The 22822-nt window shown below is 47.8% G+C and overlaps 1 protein-coding gene across 4 annotated transcripts in view; it reads right to left on the bottom strand.

Annotated features, from left to right (window-relative positions):
- OTOF (otoferlin) overlaps positions 1-22822 on the bottom strand; it is a 134763-nt gene that overhangs the window by 24410 nt on the left and 87531 nt on the right. For all 4 annotated transcript variants that reach the window (XM_006880609.1, XM_006880611.1, XM_006880610.1 and 1 more), the window contains 8 exons: positions 21489-21615; positions 20978-21032; positions 10606-10737; positions 7188-7250; positions 6689-6773; positions 4009-4168; positions 2567-2753; positions 2039-2225 (listed from right to left, as the gene is read on the bottom strand). In XM_006880609.1, coding sequence (XP_006880671.1) covers positions 2039-2225; positions 2567-2753; positions 4009-4168; positions 6689-6773; positions 7188-7250; positions 10606-10737; positions 20978-21032; positions 21489-21615 — 996 coding nt within the window. The remainder of the gene's footprint in view (positions 1-2038; positions 2226-2566; positions 2754-4008; positions 4169-6688; positions 6774-7187; positions 7251-10605; positions 10738-20977; positions 21033-21488; positions 21616-22822) is intronic.

Raw genomic sequence — 22822 nt, 5'->3', positions numbered from 1 at the left:
TGATGCTGCCTATCAGTCCAGTGGTAAGAATCTTTGTTTTCCTGACATTGAGATGCAACCCACACCAAAGGCTGCATTCCTTGATCTTCTGCAACAAGTGCTTCAAGTCCTCACTTTCAGCAAGCAAGGTTGTGTCATCTGCATAATACAGATTATTGATGAGTCTCCCTCCAATCCTGATGCCACACTCCTCCTCACAGAGTCCAGCTTCTCAAATAATTTGCTCAGCATATTGACTGAATCGATATGGAGAGAGATTACAACCCTGGTGTGCACTGCCTTTCCAATTCCAAACCATGCAGTTCTCCCCTGCTCTGTTTGCACAACAGCCTCCTGGCCCAAGTATAGGTTCTGCACAATCAAGTGATCTGGATTCCGATTCTTCTCAATGTCAGCCATAACTTGTCACGATACACACAGTCAAATGCCTTTGCATAGTCAACGAAACACAAATAGACATTATTCTGGTATTCCTTACTTCCAGCCAGGATCCATCTGATATCGGCAATAATATCTCTGACTCTTATAAATCATGCTTGAACTTCTGGAAATTCCTTATCTATGTATTGTTCCAGCCATTTTTTTAATGATCTTCAGCAGTATTTTGCTTGCAAGTGATATCAATGATATTGTTTGATAATTTCAACATTCAGTTGTATCACCTTTTTTTTGGGAATGGGAACAAATAATAGACCTCTTCCAATCTGTTGGCCAGAGAGCCATCCTCCAAATTTCCTGGCATAGACTGGGAGTGCATCCAAGGCTACATATGTTAATTGAAACAAGTCAATTGGTATCCCATAGATTCCTGGGGCTTTTTCCCCCCCAATGCCTTCAATGCAGCTTCTACTTCTTCCTTTATTGCCATTGGCTCTTGTTCATATGGTACTTTCAGAAATTTTTCAGTGTCAATCAGTTCTTTCTGGTACAGTGACTCTGTGTATTCCCTCCATCTTCTTTTGAAGCTTTCTGAGTCATTCAATATATTCCCATAGCATTTTTCAATATTGCAACATGAGGCTTAAATTTGTTTCTCAGTTCTTTCAGCTTGAGAAATGCAGAGTGAGTTCTTCCTTTCCATTCTCCAATGTCAGCTCTCTGCACATTCCATTATAATACACTGCTTTGTCCTCCCAAGTTGTCCTTTGAAATTGTCTGTTCAGCTCTTTCACTTTGACATGTTTTCCTTCAGATTTGGCTTCTTCACACTCCAGTGCAATCTTTAGAGTCTCTTCTGGCATCCATTTCAATTTTTTTCTTTCTCCTTGTTTTTGTAATGACCTTTCACTTTCTTAATGGATTGATATCTTTGATATCATCCCGCAACACATCTGGTCTTTGTTCATTAGTGTTCAATACCTCAAACCTATTCTTAAAATGATCATGAAATCCAGATGGAATTTGTTCCTGAGGACTTATTTTCATTCCCTTCAGCCTCAATTTGATCTTACATATGAGTAATTGATGATCTGACCCACAGTCTGTCCCTGGACTAGTTTTTCCAATGATTTCTTCCACAAATGTAGTAAATCTGATTCCTATGCAGCCCATCAGGTGAGATGCACATGTAAAGTCATCTTTTGTGTCTCTTAGAAAAGGTATTTGGCAATGAACAAATAATTGTAAATACAAAATTCAGTCATTCTATTTCCAACTTCATTTCTGTCACCAAGCCCTATTTTCCAATCACTGTTCCTTCTTCACTGTTTCCTACTTTTGCATTCTGGTCACCGATTGTCGTTAACACATCCTGAGTGCATGTTCAGTACCTTACCACTAGGCTACAATTATTATTTCATCTTATAAATGGGAAAATAGAGGCATGTAGGTCACAGAGATATTAACTGTTAGGTCCAGATTCAAATCCGGGAAGCCCTGTCAGCTTTCAGTGGACCTATGCCATGACTTTCCACCATTCCCTGGAGGCACGGGTGGCCTAGGGGAATGACAAGCTAGGATAATGGGGAAGTGTGACAGTGAGGACCTCCTAGTCCTGCGCCCACACCCTGCCCCCCACTCCCCATCTCTGCCTGCTGACCTTTGTCTCCATCATTGGAGATCTTGCGCAGGTCGATGAAGTGCGTGCCGATGGCCACGTCGTTGACCTTGTCCGAGTCCCGGATCTGCACCTTCATGCGTTTGCAGAGTGGGGGGAACAGGTCTGTAAAGACCACCTGCTCATTCCACAGGGGCTCGTAGCTGCTCTTCTGCACCGACGTCTTCCCCTGAAGACGGAGGAATGAAACATAACGGTTTGATGTGCATGGGGTGTGTCCGCATGTGCGCGCACTTGCCTCTTCCGCATCCTGCCACCCTCCGTGCTCCACGCTCAGCCTCTCACACTCCTCTCTTCCAGTGCTCCCCCTCAGCTTGGCCTCTAGGCCTTCTGGGTTGGAGCTCCCTCCTCTCTCCCACCTTCTAGAGATGACTGTCCAAGTCAATCAAGTGCCAGCTCCTTGGCTTCCACTTTTACTTGATGTCTGTCCCCAGTTCTCCATGCCCATCATGCCACACCCCTGATTCCTGTCCCTCCAAACCCCAACCTCTGCACCCCAAACCTCAATACCTTCTGGCCAGCAAAGAAGACTTGCACGTAGGGGTCGACAAGGTCCTTGTTTTCACCAATGAATGCCTTCTTCACGTTGGCCATAAGGCTGGTGTTCATACGGGGCAGACCCTCCGCTCGGTAAATTTTCACATAGAACCGAGCCCACTGGCGTTCTGGGGGTACCCCTTCAGGAAGCAGCAAGTTCCTGCCGGGACAAACACCTAGGGCCATAGAGTCCCAAAGAGGTCCAGGGACCCTAATTCCTTTCCTAGGACTTACAGACCCAGCGTGTTGGGAGAATGTGTGAGGGATGCTGAGAAGGCCTAGTCTAGAACTGAAGAAGTTTGAGTTCAAGATATCTGCTCTCTCATGGGCTTTTAGGGACCCTTGGTGGTTTAGTGGTAAAGAATTGTACTGATAGCCCAAAGGCACTCAGTTCAAATCCCTAGCTGCTCTGCAGAAGAAAAATGGGCAATGTCCTCCTGAGTGATTTATTGCCTTTAGAAACCCACTGCGGGTCAGCTATGTGGGTGCCAACGTGATGGTATATAACAACATGAGACTTAGGGAAATCCCTTCATCTCCCTGAGCCTCTCTTTCCTCACTTTGAAAAGGGGGAACAATATTGCCCACTTGTCAGGGATATGATAGATTCTAAATAGATTAAGCTATATGAGTGCTGAGGGAACTCTGGTGGCCTAGAGGTAAGAACCTGCAGTGCAATCCTGAATGGCACCCAGTTCGAGTCCACCAACTTCTCCACAGGAGAAGGAAGAGCAATCCCCTCCCATACTATTAATTGCCTCTGAAAACTCACTGGAGGGTCAGCTATGGGTTGGTTTCAAATTGATGATACACAACAATGAGTGCTTTGTAAACTGCAGAGTGGGATACCAGTTTTAGAGCTGTTTTCATCTTTTCTCAGCTTTGTGCTGAAATAATTGTGGCAACTGAACCCTTGTTTCCTCCCTGCAACAAGTGAGTCATTGGGTCCCAGTATGTTTTCCAGTTGAGTCCAGACAAGGGCTCAGAATATTTCTCAGCAGCCATCCTTAGCCATGTGGAATTGATTGGCACACGAAGTGGAATCCCTGCCATCTTGGGTTGGATGAAAGATCTAGAAGGATCTAGTCAGAAGGACCTGATGCTTCTCTATCTGTGTGCGCTCTTTCTGCCAGTTTCTAACTTTGACAAGTCTGAATATCAAAACAGCACTGTTCTCTGTCCTCCCCCAAGCCCACCTCCATCCAGCCCCCTGATTGTCTGCTGTGAGCAGCAGTGTGTGGGGTTGCTAGGGCAGGCCTGGCCTCGGCTCCTCTGGGAAGCCGGGAGCTGTATGGAAGTGGGGGTAAGGGTGGGTGATGGAGACATAGGTAGGAACTCTGGAGCCAGGCCTCCCTTTATGAAGAAGAAAGGTTGGGGTCAGTTTCTGGGGGAGTGCAATGAAATGGGAGCCTTACCCTTCGATGTCATCCTCGTCTGTCTCATTAGCCTTGTGAGGGGTCTTGATGTTGTCCCCTTTGCCCACCACAGCGACATCACACTTCACATAGCCCTTCAACCCAGCAGAGATGTCGTCGGGGTCAGACAGGATGGCCCACTTGTGATGGAACTGATGCTCTGCGGTGGTGAGGAGTGCCGGCTGCACTGGATGCCCCTCCCTCAGGGCAGGCTGTGGAGCCCACAGACCTGAGCTCCTTCTTATCCTTGGAGCCAAGACTGTCAGACCCCAGGGAGCCCAGGCCACAGCTCTACCTCTGTCTGCTTAATCAGGGACTCTCAGGTCCTCTGGAAGCCAGGCAGCTGGGATAACACGTCACCCTTGGTCACACATCAGGGCTGTTGTGACTCAGGGTGACCCCACTCACAACAGTATAAACAATACCTGGTTCTCTGTCATCCACATGACCTGTTATGGAAGAAACTACCATGATTGGCTGAGTTTTCACTGATCAATTCTCCCCACCCTGCCACTGGTCAATTTCTGGTCAAGGTAGGGGCCTACTTGGCTTCTCGACCTACCCCCTACACCCCCACATCCTGCCACCAGCCAACCTTGACAGAGAAAGCCTTTGGAAAATAGAAATTATTCCTTCTCACCCGTCAATCCCTTCTAGAGGCTCATCAGGGCCTTGGGGTAAAGGCCATGGTTTGTGGGGCCTCATGGGGCAGCTCTTGCTGGTTCATTCTGCTTGTCTCACCTCACCCCTGGGGTCCTGCTGTTTATTCCTCTCTGAATCCAAGCTGCTGTTTCACATCTCCGTGGTTTTGTGCCTGCTGTTCTTTGGGCTTGAGATGCTCTTATACCTACTGCCTGCCCTCACCTCTCTCCCACCCCCTTTTAAATCAATGGACATTTATGCCTGTTGCTTAAGTGTTTCCTGTCCACACAGCCTGCACTGACCTCTCAGGATGAGCTGCTCCTGCCCTCTTGGGGATGCAGCTTCTCCCTCATGTCACTGTGATTATCTGGTTAGCGTCTCTCTCCTGTTTTAGACCCTAAACTTCCAAAAGGTAGGGATGGGAAGGTGCATCTTAGCACCTCTAGGATTTAGGGCCATGTGGAGGAAGGACAGGTGTCGGTGAAACAGGCACCTTAGGAAGGGTTTCCCTCCTCAGGTGCATGTTGAAACTTGCGCGTAAGCAGAGAGAAGCCCAACACCTACTTTATGAAAGGCACACCCGCATCGTTTTGCTTTGTGTTTTGTGTGGGTACTGTAATCCTTAGGGGCTCAGAGCCACGCTTTTCCTCCCCTCCCTCCTCTTGCACCTTCTTCTGTAGCCCAGGCATGTCCCCCACAATGCTCTGCTCTCAGTGAGCTCCAGGAAACATGTTAGGAACCGTGTGCAGAAATGAGCCTGTCCAGGCACAGACACATCCAACTGTGACTCAGGAGGGATGATGCCATTGAAAGAGCCTGATGAGAGGGATGAGGATGAAGAGAACGTGGGAAGCCAGGCATCAGAAGAGGCTCAGGTGAACTGGTGTGTCCCAGGAGAAGGCCTTGTTCTAAGTACCTCAGAGTTTAGGGCCTTATCAGAGCTGATGTCTGGGGAATGGAAAATAGACACAAGGGAGCAGAGGCCATGCCATTTAATGTCTCTTGTCCTCGTTTCTCTCATTCATAAAATGGGAATAACTGCTGATGCTTCCCTTACTGTTTTGTGAAGGGCAGATGTAATAGCGTAGGGATTTATCATCCGTGGTGTCAGCGCAATGTCATGGACAGAGCCCACTGTTGGGTTCTGTGCTGTGGCCGGAGATGACCATGTGGTCAGCTGTCAGCTGTCAGGACAAAGGCAGCTCGTCTTCTTGGCTCAACCCTCACAAGTACTTGGAGTCTCCCTTTGGGCTTCTCACCAGCCCAGCTGAGATTCTCACCACACCCAGAGTTGGCCCATAGGGGCCCACAGACCTGCTAATCAGCCCCAGCCCCATGTGGCTGCTTATTGGGTTCCCTGGGTCCCTGGATCACTATAAAGTCACTAGAGAGCCCAGAGTCCCCCAGGGGCTGCCCTGCGGCACTGGGCGTGGAGGACAGTGTGGTTGAGGGCCCCGCAGCCTGACTTCTCCCTGGCACATGGGCTCCCGGTGCTTCTCCAGTTCCTCGTGTGTAAAATGGGGATGACACTACCCACCCCACAGGGCTCTGTGGTGCTGACACAGAACCACCTGATACAGTCCAGAAATCAGGGACCTGCTCCCGAGCTTTCCTCAGGCAATGAAAGCAGCTCCCCTCACTACGTTGCAGTGAAGACTCCTCACATTGCTCGCTGTTGCATGCTCCTCAGCCGAGTGCGGGCCAGGCTCCATGCGGTTCCCTGACACTGAGCGAAGGCTGCCCCACGTGCACACTCGCTCACTGGATGTGTGTGCCAACCGTGCACACCACCCCTGCACCCCACATGGCTGTGTGCATCATCAGACAGTGCTACAGGGGTCCCCATGCCCCCTGCATGCCACACAGCTGTGCTCACAGTCAGACTGTGCTGTGGGGTCTTACCAACAGGTCCCCACGCTCCCTGCACACCACACAGCTGTGTATATGCATGGTCAGACTGTGCTGCGGGGTCTTGCTGGTGGGTTCCAGTGGCTCCCTGGGCCGTGTGTACCACCGACCAACAGTGCCGATTACTCACCAGGCTGCGAGTACACGGTCCCCACGTCCATTTTGAAGGACCCCACTAGGGTGCCGCTGCGTAGCAGGTTCTTGGAGTGAATCACCTTCCGAGCAGAACCACCACCCACCAGTCAGGCCAAGTAGAGGGGGAGGTTGTGTGATGGGGGTGGGCGGACTGACTAATGGATGCATTACCACAGTCTTTCTGGGGATCCTGGCTTTGCGATGAAAGCAGGAGGGTGCTAGTCTGGGCAGGCGGGAGCTCGCTAAAGGTTCGGCGCCAGTCCCCCCCCCCACCCCGGCTGCCATGTACAGTTGTTCAGGTTGTGCACTCTACAGAGGCACCTCATTAAGAGGGCAAGAGGGCGTCGGTGTTCAGTCTACGCTCTGCTGTCCAGTCCTGTGTCCAGGCACAGGGCTGCTGTCTAGGATTGCCCAGAGGGGGTGCTTTTCCCAGCTTGCACAAAGGTGCAGTTTAAGCTGGTGGCCCTGCCTGCCAGGGGCTGCTCCCCACTCACCGAGATCTTGATGATCTTGTCGAACATGACGTCAGGAGAGACGTGGAAGTCGAAGACGAAGTACTGGAGGGGGGAAGGACCCAGGCCTGTTGTCACCAGGCAGCAGGAGCTCACAGCCGAAGGCAGTGCTGGGCCCCTCCCTCCTGGCAGTGCCTGTCTGCACCCCGGCCATTTCCCCTGAGCCTTGAAGCTTGGAAGAGCAGCCGAGGTGATGCTGGTCCTCCTTTACCCAAGGGAGGTGGGAGGCAGGGCCAGGGCTGTCCCCAGTGCTGAGCAGCCTGGGGAAGGGCAGTGGTAGGTGGAATGGTCCACACCCACTTGCTGTGCTAGGAAGTGCCTTGGGTCAGGGAGCCTGAAGACTTGGGCTCTGGTCCCCATTCGGCCCTTGTCTGGCTGTTTGGCTTAGAGTCACACATTTTCTGCATACTAGTTTTCTGAGCTGTAAAATGGAGAGGATAATACTCCCGAGGTTGGTCATGAGGCTCTCATGAGATTCTATCATGCTGCACCGAATCTAAGGTGCTCTCAACTGTAAGATATGCTGGTGCTTTATGTGTCCGTCCCATAGACATGGCCGTGAAACTGCTTAGAAGATGCATGTGCATTCTAATTTCAGACATTAACAGGTGAGTCTAAGAGCTGCTGAGTTATGCAATGTGAAGGCATTAGGGCCATTAACGGAACATGCTGTGGGCATGATGGCCCCTTGTGCAGCGAGCCGTCATCCCTGCTTAAAAATCACCCCATTTCTCTGGCCTCCTCATGCAAAAGCAATGGGAAAAGGGGTGTGGGACAGCAGCCAGAGGACCAGCTACCTCTGTGAACTTGTGGGAAGGAGAAGGAAATCGTGGTGCTGAAGTGCTGATGGTGAACATTTGAGGAGTGCACTTTCCCGGTGGCTGAAAGATTGTCTGTCTGTCTTCCTTGGAGCTGCTGGTGGATTTGAACCACCAGAGAGACATGGCCTTCGTGTTAGCAGCACAACTCTCTACAGACTGTGCCACCAGAGCTTCCTTGAATCATCTTGGCATTATTGCTGGGGACCTTTGAGTCTGGACCAACTCAAAGCTGACTCTCCAGCAGGTTTTCAGAAGTGGTAAATCAAACAGGAGAGCAGCTGGCAGATTCAAACCATCATCCTTTGGCTTGGCAGTGCAGCTCCTTACCACTAAGCCACCAGAGCTCTCCTCTTGTAGGATATAAATAAAAAATTTAAAGAATGGTTTCTAGCCTACACTTAGGAGGTGGTATGATAAGGACTGAAACTGTCTCGTTCATCTCTGCAGCCCGGCGGCGCCTGTGTGGCCCTGTTGCTCAGTGGAGGCTCAGTCAGTGTCCACTCAGCAGAGGGTCAGTGAAGCCCTCCAAGTGCAGGCTGTGCTCTGAGCTGGGTGCCAGCAACCAAGGCAGGAGACTGGGAGTCCCCTGCCCACCTGGGAGACAGAACCAAGAACCACCTTCATACTCCAGAGAGGTTATTGCTATAGAGAGAGCTGTGCTGACCGCTGACTCTGAGGGTGTGGACAGCTGCTCAGGGGTGAGACACGTGAGCTGGGCTCTGCAGGGTGAGGAGGAGTTTTCCAAAGAGCCGCAGAACACAGAAGCAGTTCTTTGTCCTTGGGGCGAGGGAAGCAATTTGAAACATGAGGCGTGTGGGATTAGTGCAAGGTGATCCCTTGCGTGAGTCAACAGTGGATGTACAGGATCAGATAACCACGGAAGACACGGGCCTTGTCTCTACATACGTTAGAGGAAAGGAGACCCTTATCTACCTAGGCCAGACGCAAAAGCTGGAAAACCAGTCACAGAAGCGCCTTGGCATAAGGTCAGAGATATCCAGGCTGTTTCCCAGCTCCTGGGAAGGCTCCATATGAGACTAGGAAGGGAGTCCCAGCCCCACGCATCGGCTGGAAACAAGCCGAGTGAGTGGCATCCACTGTGGCCACCTAGGAGGGTCCGGCTTGGCTATGGCTGGGCCTGACCTCTGTGAAGGGCAGAGATGTGCCTGAGTTTTCTTAAATGTGCACAACTGGAAAGCTCCCACAGTTTCCTAGACATTGCAGTTTCCCAAGCTGCAGATAACACCCCTCAGCCCTCCTCATGCCCCAGGACAGACGCTGAGACACAGCACACAGATGCCTTACTTGGGCCACCTGGAAACCCTTACAGTCTGGAGCCACTGGATGTTCCCTTTAGCAAAGGGATGCCCAGAGCCACTGAATTCTGGGTCAACCTGATGGGGACTCGGGCATTTGAGGGGGACCTGGCACCTCTCACTACAGCTGGTGCTCAAGAGTCAAGGGGCTGTGTCAGAGTGGCCACGCTAGATGGTGGGTAGAGACTGGACTATACTGAGCCCTCAGTCTCCTCCTCTGTAAAATGGGGAGATTGCCAGGAATGGTCTGGTCTTTACTATGACAGCTGTGCTCTGAGTGGTCTTGGGCAATGTTATTGTTAGTTGTGAACTTGTGTGCAGAGAGGAACTACCCCATTGGGGTTTGAAGGTGGTGACATTTAGAAGCAGATCACAGGATCTTTCTTCTCAATAAGCTCCATGTGGGTTTAAACCATCAGCCTTTCAGCAAGAAGTCACGTGCTTGTGGCACCTGGAGGCCCATGATCCTGGGAAAGCCCTTTCCCACATTGAGGCCTCAGCTGTGCCTCCTGGTTGAGGAGGAGTATGAACTAGAACATCTCTGAGACCAACTTCCGTTTGGTCTCAAATGACTGGAAAGAATGTGTGTGGGTACCAGGAATTTCTGCTCTCACTTTTCAAGATTCAAGATCCGAGTGAGTAGGAGGCTGAGTGCATGGAATTCTGACTCTAGCATGTGGCGCTCGGTCAAGGTCCTCTTGCTGAGGGGGGGCATCAGTGGTCCCACGTGTGGCACGGGATTAAGAGGAACAACCTCTGACAGCTGCTGTGAGGGTCAGAAGGGATGGCACACCTGACCATTTGGGAGGGTGGCTGGCACACAGGAGTGCCCGCTGACACTGGTCACTAAGTGCAGGACTTGAGGGAGGCAGCTGACTCCCAGAACTCTGGTATGGAAACTGCTGGAGCCAGGCATCCTGGGTGTATCACACACACACACACACACACACACACACACACACACACACACACACAGAGTCACACATACTGCTGAGAGCTGCTGGGGTTCCTGGGGTAGTGTTGGTTTCAAAGGGTTGTCCCTGGACAGACCAGTGTCACCTGGTCTGTAGGATGGGCTTTGAGGGTATAGCACTCTCCTTTCTGGGGGTTTGGGTAGGGTAGGAAAATGTCCCCCTGCTGGTAGGTTTTTGAATCCTTTGAGCTCCCAGCCAGTCCTCTTGGGCCTGGCTTAGGGGTGGGGCCCAGCCTTCCACCACATTCTCAGAGACCCTCTCTCTCACCTGGAGCCGGGAGGACACTGACCTCATTGTAGTAGGGGCAGTTAGTAGACTCCTTCATGGACGTGTACTTCTTGTCATCGCCCACTTCCACACACACCACAGGGTCCATGTTCAATCCCACCAGCTGGCGAGCCTCAATCACGGTGATGCTGACCTGCAGATGAAGAGAGGGAGGACGGACGGAGCCGGAAGCCAGCGTGCTGTGGAGGGAACCCACTGGTCCTGCGGGAGTCCAGGGCTGGGCTGCAGGGTGCAGAGATTAGCTGCAGATTTGGGGTCCCCGCCTTGGTGCCCAATCTGAGCTCTGCCTCTGTTGTGCTGAGTGACACTGGCTTCTTTCTCCTTCCAAGCCACAAGGTCCTCATTTACAAAGGAGGGGCCTGAAACAATGCTTTAGTTGAATTAGCAAAGACTGTCTGCCTTGAGCATTGTTTCTTTTAGAGACTACCTATATGGGATCAAAGGGTACTCTGGTGGCCTGGTGGTAAGAAGTTGGCTGCAATGACAAATGCAGGCGGTTCAAATCCACCAGCTTCTCCATGGGAGAAGGATGGGCAGTCTCCTCCCGTGTGAGATTCACTGCCTCTGAAAACCCACTGGAGAGTCAGCTATGACTTGACTCCGACTTGATGGTGCACAACACCACCGTATCACCATATGGGGTCATGGGAACTCTGGTGGAACAGTCTGCGGGCAGTTTTGACCCAAAGGCCAAGCCGGAAAGATGGACAGTCTCTTCCTGTGAAATTTAAGTCTCTTCCTGTGCAATTTAAGGTCTTGGAACCCCAGTGGAGGGTCAACTATGAGTTGGTTCAAACTCGATGGCAGTGAGCGTGAGTTCTGAGTTGATGTGGGATCACACTGACAATAGCAACCTGAAAGGTTGGGCAGGAAGAGGGTTTTACTTTGAGTTTACACTAAGAGTGGAGGAAGAATTTGGGAAAGGAAGGTAAAGATGGTTGTGTAACTTGAAGAATGTAATGAATGTGACAGTATCCATTTTTTTAATTAAAAAAAAAGAAAAAAAAATCACACACATACCCATAAGCCCCAAACAAAACCCACTGCCATTGCGTCTGTTCTGATAATGGTGACCTTATAGGTTAGAGTAAAAGTGTACTATAGATTTCCAAGTTTGTATTTTCACAAGAGCAGCTCATTATTCTCCAGGAAAAAGCTGGCAGTGTCCACATCCGGTTGTAGCTGTAGGCTTTAGTCATGGTGCTGTCACCACACACACACACACACACACACACAGAGAGAGAGAGAGAGAGAGAAGGAGAGAGGCAGAGAGAGAGAGAGAGAGACAGACAGACAGAGAGACACACAGAGAGAGACAGGGAAGACAGGGAGAGGGTCCTGGACTAGATAAACCCAAAGTCAGTGCTCCCTAAAATTATGCAGGAGGCCTTTAAAAATCCTAATGCCCACGTCACATTCCAGATCAATGAAATCATAATTGAGAGCAAAGGTCGAGCTGCTGGAGGTTTAAAGCAGCTCCAGTCATTCCAGGGGCTTCTTAGCTTCTCCCCCAACCTCCCCACCATACACACAGTTGCCAAACAAGCTTCACAGATTTCATGGTTTGAATATTTAAGCCATTTACATCTCTATTAACCAGCTTTTAATGTCAGCTTTTGCATTTCTAATTTTCGGCCCATTGTTGTTGTTGTGTACCATCAAGTTGGAACTGACTCACCGCTGACCCTCCGTCGAGTTTCAGAGGCAGTAAATTGCGTGGGAGGAGAATGCTCTTCTTCTCCTGTGGAGCAGCTGGTGGATTCGAACAGTGTACATTTGCAATGGCAGCACAATTCCTTACCATCAAGCCACCAGAGCTTCCTTTAATCCTGTAAGTCTCAGATGTTTTTTCTGTGTGTTTCTGGAATTTAGTCCCTTTGTCAGAGTTCTGGTAACCGATTTTTGTCTAATCTCTTAGTAAAGATGTTTGAACAACCAATGAGACCTTGGAACCCACTGGAACCACTTTTTTCAGAATTATGATTGAATGTTCTATGTGTTTCCTGTCTCCTTTAAGTGGCATTCGGCTCCTTTGAACCTTACTTCCATTTGATTCAAACACAAAAACCTTCACTGTCCTTGAGTTGGAACTGACTCATAGCTGACCCTTCACAGGGTTTCTGAGACTGTAAATCACACAGGAGGAGATTGTCTATGGAGGTGGTGATGGATTCAAACAATATTTGGGTAAACAGTTCAACTGTCTTATAGACTTTTGTTTTCAGAGGCTGTAAATCACATTGGAGGAGATTGCCCATCTTTCTCCATCAAAACAGTTGGTGGATTTGAACCACCTGCCTTTGGACTGGCAGTGTAATTCTTTACCACTAAACCAGTAGAACTCCCTATAGAACACACCTTTCTTTTCTCAATTGTTCATTTATGTACTGGTTACTTACCATGTTCTGGGTCTCTGGGTGGTACAAACAGTTGATAAACATGGCTGCTGACAAAAAGTCTAGACATTCAAGCCTACCTGGATGTAACTCAGAAGAAAGGCCTGGCAAATACTTGCACAAACCAGAGCTCTTAGGGCCCCTATGGAGCACATTCTAACATGCAGGGGGTCCACATCAACAATTGACTAGGTATAGGTAGAAATGGAAACAAACTCCCACTTGTGGAACTTTCTGTAAATGTTCACAGAAAGAGAGAATTTAAGTTCAAACTCACCATCTCTGATATAGCTCCTACTTTTTCTGAGCCTTTTTTAAAATTGTGATTTTAGTGAAAGTTTACAAAGAAACTGTGGCACATCCACATAGTGGAATATTACACAGCCATGAAAAACAATGAGTTCATAAAGTACCACACAGCATGAATGAGTGTGGCAGACATTGTGCTGAGTGAAATATCTCAGTCACAAAAGGACAAATAATGCATCTTTATGTTTTAGCCACTGGCTCTTGCTTAGAATTTGGAGGTGCTGGGCCCCATCTGTGTGAGCAGATATAACACAGAGAGAGAGGCATATATATGGGATTGCTGGGTTGGGCATCACATGACCACTGGGTCTGGCATACTACTGAGTGAAAACTGGGGACCAAGTAGGTTCACTGAACCTCAATTTTCTCAGCCATGAGTGGAGACACCATCTACCCACAAGACTGCTTAGGGGTTAGATGGGATAATGTTTATCAAAGTGCTTTATAAACAGTTGTTAGGTGTTGTCAAGTTGATCTTAAAATTCATAAAACCACTCTGTAAGGTTCTTTTAGGCCATAACCTTTCTGGCAACAGACTGTAGGCTCTTTCTCCTAAGGAGCCACCAGTTCGGTTTAAACTGCCAATCTTTCCTTCAGCAGTTGAGTGCTTAACCGTTATGCCACTGGGTCTCCTTATCAAGAGTGGAAAGCTCTGTATAAATGGGAGTTGTTTGAGACTTGTCTTCTCAAATACAAGCTATCTTCCAGTAAGCGGTTGGTCTCTGAAAGAGGCAGGGTTGAGTATGAAGTTCATACAACTGCAGGTGAGTCTCTTGAATTTGTGTTCCAAATTAGTATCAGCATTTACCTTGTGTATTCTTTTAAGAAAACGTTAAGAGTTGCTTTTTATACTTTCTACAGCTTTAATTTGCTTGGCTCTACAATCAACACTCTTGGTATCAGCAGCCAGGAAATTAAAAGACCAATTACTTTGGGAAAGTCTACTGTCCGAGATCTCTCCAAAGTGCTGAAGAGCAATGATGTCAGTCTGGAGACTAAGATGCATCTGATACAGGCCGTGGTCTTTGCAATTACTTGCTATGCATCAGAGAGCTGGACGATGACTAGTGATGATAGAAGGAGAATTGATGCCTTTGAGCTGTTGTTCTGGAGAAGAGTATTGAATATACCATGGACTGCTAGGAGAATAAATACGTTCATCCTGGAGAGGGAGAAGCCAGGCTGCTCTTTGGAGGCAAGGATTCTGAAGCTTTGTGTGACATACACTGAACATGTTACAAGGAGGGACTGGTCCTTGAAGAGGGATGTCATGCTTTGGAGGGTGGAGGGACAAGAGAGGAAGACTCTCAATGAGATGGATTAATTCAGTGACTTGGGTAATAGGGGTAGATGTGTCAGAGAAAACAAGATTGGCACAGGATAGAGCAGGTTTTAGGGCTCTTATACATAGGGTTGTAATGAATCACAGGCGACTCGACAGCAAACAATAACAACTTGATCTCTATGTTTCCTGTCCTGCAGAATTTCTAGTGGCCTAGTGGTAAGAGGCTGCCATGAAGTCGAAAGGCATGTGGTTTGAATCCACCAGCTGCTCCACAGAAGAAGGATGGGCAGCCTCCCATTCAATTGACTGCCTCTGAAAACCCACCAGATCGTCAGCTATAAATGGATTCTGACTCGATGGAACGCAACAACAACAACACAGTTGGTATTTTAGTTGCTGTGCTTTAATGCAACTTGTTTTTATTATTTAACTCAAGAAAACTCCCTTTCTTCTTCACACACAAAAAATAATAAGCATGAAAATGGTCATATGTTATGTTCAGCAGCCTTATAAATAAGCAGAAGGCCAAGAAAATTCCATCCATCAGAAGTACTGATGACAGGAAAAGTAGAAACCCCAGTGCCAATGAGAACACTGCCAGGAAAGTGCACAGAACCCGAAATAGAATCTTTGGAGAAAAGACGTAAGTACCACATCTGGGAGTAGAAAAAGGAATAGAATGAATTAACCTAGCTCTGCAAAGTTTACAGCAGAGACATTAGAAATCCTAGTGCATAATGTTTCAAAGTGGCTAACCCAGAGATCAACAGTTCAGACCCTCCAATTGCTCCTTAGGACAAAGATGGCCGTCTCCTCCTCAAAAACCCAGTGAGGGGTGACGGAGCTGCAAGTGATTCCACAGCGGGTGGCACGGTGTTCTAACCTTCATGAAAGTTTTACCATCAAGGGTTTTTAAGCATCCACTATTTTCTTCTACAACTAATCCTTTTCACCCCCTTACTCCCCCACCAACAGAGACTCTTCAGTCACTCAAGACTAGGAAGCAGACAGAGTTTGGGCCTATCAGGCTATGAAAAATCTGCTGACAGGAAATGTGTCTTCCCAATGGGAGGGGATGGCTGGTTTTTATGTTCCCACTCACAGGCCAAACCATGACAGCAATCTCTGGAAGTTTCCACCCTCCTCTCCAGAGCAGCTCTAAGGGAGCTCTGGGAGCTGAGTGGTCAGGAGTGTCACCAACTCAAAGGCAGGGGGTTTGAATGTACCAGCTAAAGATTGTCAATCTCCTGTCATGTAATGTAGTGTCTGGAAATGTGCTGGTGAAACTTTTAGGGGGCCGTTCTCACTTAATGACAATGAGATTTGGTGTTTTGGGCTTTTTCCCTTTGAGCAGAATCAACAACTGGCAACCTTGGTTGCACGCTCTGGCATAAGAAGTTGGAAGTGGAGAGAAGCTGAGAACAGAGGAGGGGATGGAAGAGAGAAAAGCAAGAGGCTCCACAAAGGGGTGGTCTTTGCAGGCTGAGGGAAGGCCTGGCAGGGAAGCCTAGGAATATAGGAGTAAGGCTGTAGTTAGTGGAGGAGATGTCACTCTGAGCCCCTTTCCCTGGGCTTCTACAGTGCAAATGCATTGCTTGAGCGTGTGTGTGTGTGTGTGTGTGTGTGTGTGTAGGGTGGGGGTGGGTGGAAACTGGTCATTCTTCCGGATTCTAAGGGAGGGTTTGGGGTAGTCTTTCCTTCCACACTAGTTACTGGGAGAAGACTCTCTTGGTATTTCCAGAGTGGATAAAGGAAAGGTAAACAGAGCCGCAAGTGGGACCAACCGACCAGCAGACTCTGGTGATTGATTATTGCATCCTCTCTTCAAAATAAGGGGCACAGCATCCAAAAGCCGTCATTACAGCCATCACAAGAAACAAGACTGAGCTAGACAGCGATACATTTGTCTTTAGAGGACCCAGGAGTAATGGTGCTTTGGGACCAGCTGCCAAGGGTTGAGTTTCAAGAACCGTGAGCTGGGGATAAGAGAGGGTCCTTTAATATTTCCTTTACCATCCTTCACTTCCAGGTGGCAGAGGCACAGAATGAGCAGGTCTGCCTTTTGAGAGCATCACTCAGCATGGAGGACACAGTGGAGGAGGCAATATGAGGGCTGGGAGAGCTGGCAGGAGGTGTGTTTGATATTGCTGGGACCTCAGTCAGGAGCAGAGGAAGTGAAAACTGGAGAGATATTTGCAGATGAAAGCATATTAGTTCCTGGAACCTGGTTAAAGGGCTGAAGTAAAAAAGAGATTATGAGGAAGAGAAACTAAGCTCCTTGTCCCACAAGAAGATCACTGCCTGGTGTTGAATCTTGCTTGTGCAGAAGGTGAACATTCCCAGGGTCGGTCACAGGGAAATGTCTACAGTTTCTCACTCAGAATATTGGGAGAGATGAGATATCAGCAGTGAGGAAGGGGATACCCACCATATACACTTTAAATGGAAGACTCTAGCCTTCCGTATGGGTTGCCCCTCATCATAAAGAAAATAAAAATCTTCACAGCTTAATCAACACACAACATAATAATGAATGGATAAAAGATTGAGACAGGCAAGAATTTTGTTTTCTTGGATCCACAATCAACACCCATGGAAGCAACACTCAGGAGATCAAATGTATTTATTGAATTGGGCAAATCTGCTACAAAAGACTTCCTTAAACTGTTAAAGAGCAAGCACTATGCTTTGGAGACTGAGGTGTGCTTGCCTCTAGCCATAGTATCTCACCTCTACTATTTCTGATAATAACATGCACGTGAACGCCGGACAATGAATGAGGAAGACTAGAGAAAAATGGATGCCTTTGGATTGTGGTGCTGGCATAGAATATTGACTGGACGGCTAGGACAGTAAATAAATTGGTCTTAGCAGAAGAACAGTCAGAAAACTTAGGAAGTGAAGATTGTGAGACTTTGTCTCACATACTTTAGTTGTGTTATCAGGAGACAGACCAGCCTCTGGAGGACTGTGAACTTGGAAGAGAATCTGTGAAAAGGAGGAAGGTTCAAGGAAATGAATCGGCATACTGACTACACAAATAGCCTCAAACACATGATTGTGAGTGTGACTCAGGGTCGAGTGGAGTTTCATTCTCTTGTTCATGGGGTGACTATTAGCAGGAGTCATCTGACAGCACTTGCCAGCAGCAATAAAAGGAAAAGGAAAAGACCAGGAATAAAAGTACACTATAACGTAATCTCTTCCCCTCAGACTTCTTTCACATCATCTGGCCTCATAAAGACCTGAAGCTCTTTTCTGAGTTCAGTATGTGTCCTCTCCTCTTACTAGCTGGGAGAGCGTCCTGAAGTCTTTCTAACTCATCACATCCAGGGGCTCAAGAGAATAAAGTCTTTCTAATGAGCTGTGGTGCTAGAGAAGAGTATTGAACATACCACGAACTTCCAAGAGAATAAATAGATCTGTCCTGGAGAGGGTAAAACCAGTTTGCTCTTTGGAGACAAAGATTTTGAAGGTCCATCTGACATACTTTGGGCATGTGGCCAGGAGGGACCAGTCCTTGGAGAGGGACATCATGTTTGGAAGGTTAGAGAGAGAGTGCAGGAGAGGAAGACCCCGGATGACATAGATTGATACAGCAACTAGGGTAAATGGGGTCAAAGGTGAGATGATGAGATTGACTCAGGATAGGGTAGGGTTCAGCACAATTGTTCATAGGGTCGCTATGGGTCATAGTCACCTCAAAAGCCCAGAACAACAATAGGGAACTCTGGTGACCTAGTGGTGAGAAGATGTACAGAGGAAAAAAAAAGTTGGAAGGAATACACAGTCACTATACCAAAAAGAACAGGCTGACAGTGAAAAATTTCAGTAAGTACCACATAAGCAAGGAGTCAATGATAATGAAGGAAGAAGTTCAAGTGGCACTGAAGACACTGGCAAAAAAAAAAAAAGAAAGAAAAAAAAATTTCAACCCCAAGGAATCGATGGAATACCAAACATGTTTCAACCAACAGATGCAGCCCTGGATGTGCTCACCAGTTCATGCTAAGAAATCTGGAAGACCAACTGACTGGAAGAGGCCCCTAATTTGTTTTCACTCTAAAATATAATGGCATATGAATAGACCTTCAAGTTACCTTAATAGCAACAGCATCACTGATTCCTTTTCTATGTGTTATTCGCATGCAGGGTGGTACTATGTGCATGTGGGTTGGGCCTTTGTCTTTGAATGTCTCCTGAGGTGACCACTTTGCTGAGAAGCAAAGTCCTGAGTCAAGTCATCAGATAATCTTCCATTTGGATTTGGGAACAGAGGTAAGAGGGTGACAACCTCAAACTTCCAAGGAGTTCAGTGACTTATTGTCTAAAATCACAGGGGAGGGTCACTTGGCACTGTCTGGGGAGGTGTTTCAAGGCTCTAGGAAGACAGTCACTGAATATATGGAAAATGAGAGCAAAAACCAAGGGAGCCAACATGTGTCCTTGAGAAGACATTGCCAGATGTGCCAGGCAGAAAGAAAAGTGCTAACTAGTTCATTGCAGCTTTGTTTCAGTGAGGTTGTCTTCAGAGAAGGGACAGTGTGTACGGGTTGAAGAACTGGATGTCAGAGCTAAGGCGCTGCTCTGGAAGAGGGAACTTGTGCTGATTCTGGACCTGGCACTGGTTCCCACTCAGGACACCTCGAGGGCAGCCAGTGGGGCTTTCTGAAGGCTCTGTGTCGTAAGCAGCCAGCCCACTTACTCAATTCTAGGGGTACTCTGCAGCTCTTGAGTTGAGAGCTGCGTCTTAGTCCTCAGCAGAGCAGCTGGAGCAATGATTTGAGAACCGCGTGACAGATCTCTCTTACTCTCTGCTCCCAGCTTATGAAGAAGTACAGCTGCTTCTTATAGTCATAGTTTTACTCACAGGATAAACTTGCCTGGGAGGTTTCCAAGGCTGTAAACCTGCACAGAAGCAGATCACCTCACTGTTCGTCTGTATGTTGGTTGATGGGACTGAACCACCAGCCTTTTGGTAGGCGGCCAAATACTTTAACCACTGGGTTGGGTTTGGTTTGAGTTTTAGGTGCTTCTGGTTTCTAGAAGAGTCTATTATCAACGATATTAAAGCAGTTCAAGCTCTTAGATTCGTACTAACTCTGGGAGAAGACGCAAAATTGAAGGTCTAGTCTTTCCAAATAGAGGGTAGGGTCCCAGGCTGGAAGTGTTGTATGGGGTCTGGTCGGCCTGTGAATCTTATCCCCGCAGCCACCAGCCATGTTCATCCATCCTACCTGTGCAATGGCTACAGGCACAATCCTAGAGTTGCAAAATCTTCCTAGTTAAAAAAAAATCTTCCTAGTTTAACAAAAGTATGTCTGAAAAAGCTGGGTGCGAGTTTCAGAAAAATACAGACAGGCAAAAAGGAGAAGAAAAACACCCACATTCTCATCATCAGAGAAAAGCACAATTGATATTACTTCCATCACTAAAACAATACAGAATGAATGCAAGCATTCTTCAAAGACTCTTACTTTAATGGAACACTTCTTGTAGCTTTCCTTGGTCTCTTTAGAGTTTTCCCAGGTCTCTAGGTCTTAATTAATAAAGTCTAGCACCTAGACAGGAAATCCTGAAAGGCTTCAGCCAACAAAAACAGAGTTCTCAGGCTCCTACTTGGGTTTGTACCTCTTTACTTATGACACTTCTCTCTGTTAATACCTCCCAGGAACAAGTTATTTTGAAAATTTACATTCAGCTTGTGGCACACTATGACCTCCAGATTGGTGCTTCCACAGGTTCTACACTGTACAGAGTCAGAACCTCCACTATCCAAAACCAAACCCATGGTTATCAAGCCAAATTTTACCCATCACAACTTGACAGGAGAGAATTTACAAGCTTATACTCTTTACTGAACATCCCATGAACATCCAAGAGAACGAACAGATATATTTTGGAGAGGGTGCAGCTGGAGCGCTCTTTGGAAGCAAGATTGATGAGGCTTCACCTCACATAGTTTGGACAAGTTGCTAGGAGGTGCTATTTCTTGGAGAGGGACATAATGTTGGGAAGGGTGGCGGGTTAGTGAGGGAGAGGAAGACCCTCAACCGGGTAGATTAACATGGTAACTGCTGCAACGGGCTCTTGTGTGTCAAGAAGTGTGAGGATGGTGCAGGATTCAGATCTTTTGTTCATAGGGTCATTATGAGTCATGCTTGACTCAAAGGCACCTAACAACAACAACAACAACAACAACAACAACAACAACAACTCTTTAGAGAAGAAGGCTGCCATATCTTTCTCATAGTGCACCTGGTGGGTTTACACTGCTAACTTTTTAGTTAGTAGTGGAGCTTTCTAACCACTGCACCACTAGGATCCCTTGAGCCCCCTCCAGAGCAGTTGGAAAGTCATGAGGCCTCGAGGGGCCCATGTACCTGGTAATCCATAGGCCTCCCAGCACTTGGCTCCATCTTAATGTCTGGCTTAGACCTGAGGGGAGAAGTATGTAGGATTCAGTGTTAAGCTTTTGACAAAGGGGCTGCTGGGGATGGGGACTGAGAATGTTTATACCTGGGAGAGGGCTGAGGGACAAAATTATGAACTCTAGCTACTCAACGATTATTGTCAGGGTCCCCAGAGAAGACTAATTAAGAGACAGAGTAAGAGTGGGCAGATTTTAGGTCTTGTCATGAGCTGGGCGGTTCTATGTGCTATGATATGCCTGACCCAACTGGTGGTCAGTGACCAGGGCTGCAGCCTGCAGATGCTGCAATGTCTGTCAATGCAGAGAGACAAATGAGGCATCAGGAATAAGGAGGGGGCAGGGTTAGGAAGAAGCCGTCCATGAGCCCTAATTCTTCCCCATCCAAATCCCCAGCATGACAAATTGAGTCCTGCCTGATGAGGTTTGAAGTAAGTGGGGGTGTGGGTCTGCCACCCACTTACCGTTTGTTGGAGACATTGGTGGTGAGAGCTGTGACAGAGGCCAGAGACACGGAGTCAGGGTCCAGCCCGTCCGCCAGTCGAATGGCGAGGCGGTCCAGGTCCTCCATCTCCAGCACTGCTGGCTCATCTGGGGAAGAAAGGCTGGGTGGGTGAGCAGGTCGGGGGGACAGTGGCTGTGTTACCTCTTTGACATTGCATCTAAGAAGCTCAGAGCCAAATTCAAGGCTTACCTATAACATCTGCTGAGAATCTTATGGCCTGTGTTTCTGTGGGGTTGTCTATCTCCTCTGGTGGCCTAGTGGTAAGGAGTTGCACTGCCAACCCCAGGGCAGGCAGTTCAATTTTACCAACTGCTTGGAGGGAGAAAGATGAACAATCTCATCCTATATGATTTACAACCTCTGAAAAACTGCTGGAGGGTCAGTTCTGGTGAAACACAATAACAACAACTTGATCATCTATTTTAATTGGTATTATATCAGATCTTAGTTTTTAGTACTCTGGATGTTGACTCTTTTATGATATCATGCTTACTTAAGCATCATGTATCTTTTGTAAAAGACATGGTTTCTTGCCAGTGAGTCGGAACTGACTGAGAGCTGACCCTCTAGTGGGTTTTCAGAGGCAGTAAATAACACATGGAATTGTCCATCTTTCTCTCATAGAGAAGCTGGTGGGTTTGAACTACCAGAGAGGCACCGCCTTTCAGTTGCCAGTGCAATTCCCTATGGTCTAGGCCACCAGAGGCCCCTAGAAAGAGGTAAAGGATAATGAATATCTAATGGTCATCTTGTAACAGTGCTACCACTTATTGAGTGGTTACTCCACATCCTGTCAGCACAGGCATTATTTTCATGTCACATGTGAGGAAGAAACAAGACTTAAGAAGTAACTATCCAGGTATAATAATTAGAGTAAAATAATTCAGATTCTAACCCTATCTGGTGTGTATGAATTCCATTAAGGTGAAGAAATGACAGCTCTGAGAAGTCACCTGAAGATGATGTGTTTTGGTCTCAATCAGCAGCTAGCTGTACTCTCTCAGATGAGAAAGGATACAGCTGGAATTGACACGGGAACAAGATGAGGAGAGAGACTCTGGGAGCTAACTGACCATAAAGGGAACACTGGGAAGATAATCAAGAGTGCGCATGGTCAAAGGGCCTGGTTTTGAAAGCTGGTTCTCAGTAGGGGGCTGAACGATGACTGACTCCCTCAGGACCTTTCCCAGGACACTGAACAGACGGCAGCTTGTCCATTCCATTTCTTTCCCTTGGTCTCCTAGCCCCCTACCTCTTCTTAAACAGTTCCCTACCAGCCTGCTCTCTTCTGAA

This window comes from Elephantulus edwardii, unplaced genomic scaffold, assembly GCF_000299155.1.
Source record: "Elephantulus edwardii isolate Elephantulus edwardi_28Jun2011 unplaced genomic scaffold, EleEdw1.0 scaffold00009, whole genome shotgun sequence".
In the NCBI taxonomy this organism is placed as follows: Eukaryota; Metazoa; Chordata; class Mammalia; order Macroscelidea; family Macroscelididae; genus Elephantulus; species Elephantulus edwardii.
This window is presented reverse-complemented; position numbering and strand designations above follow the sequence as displayed.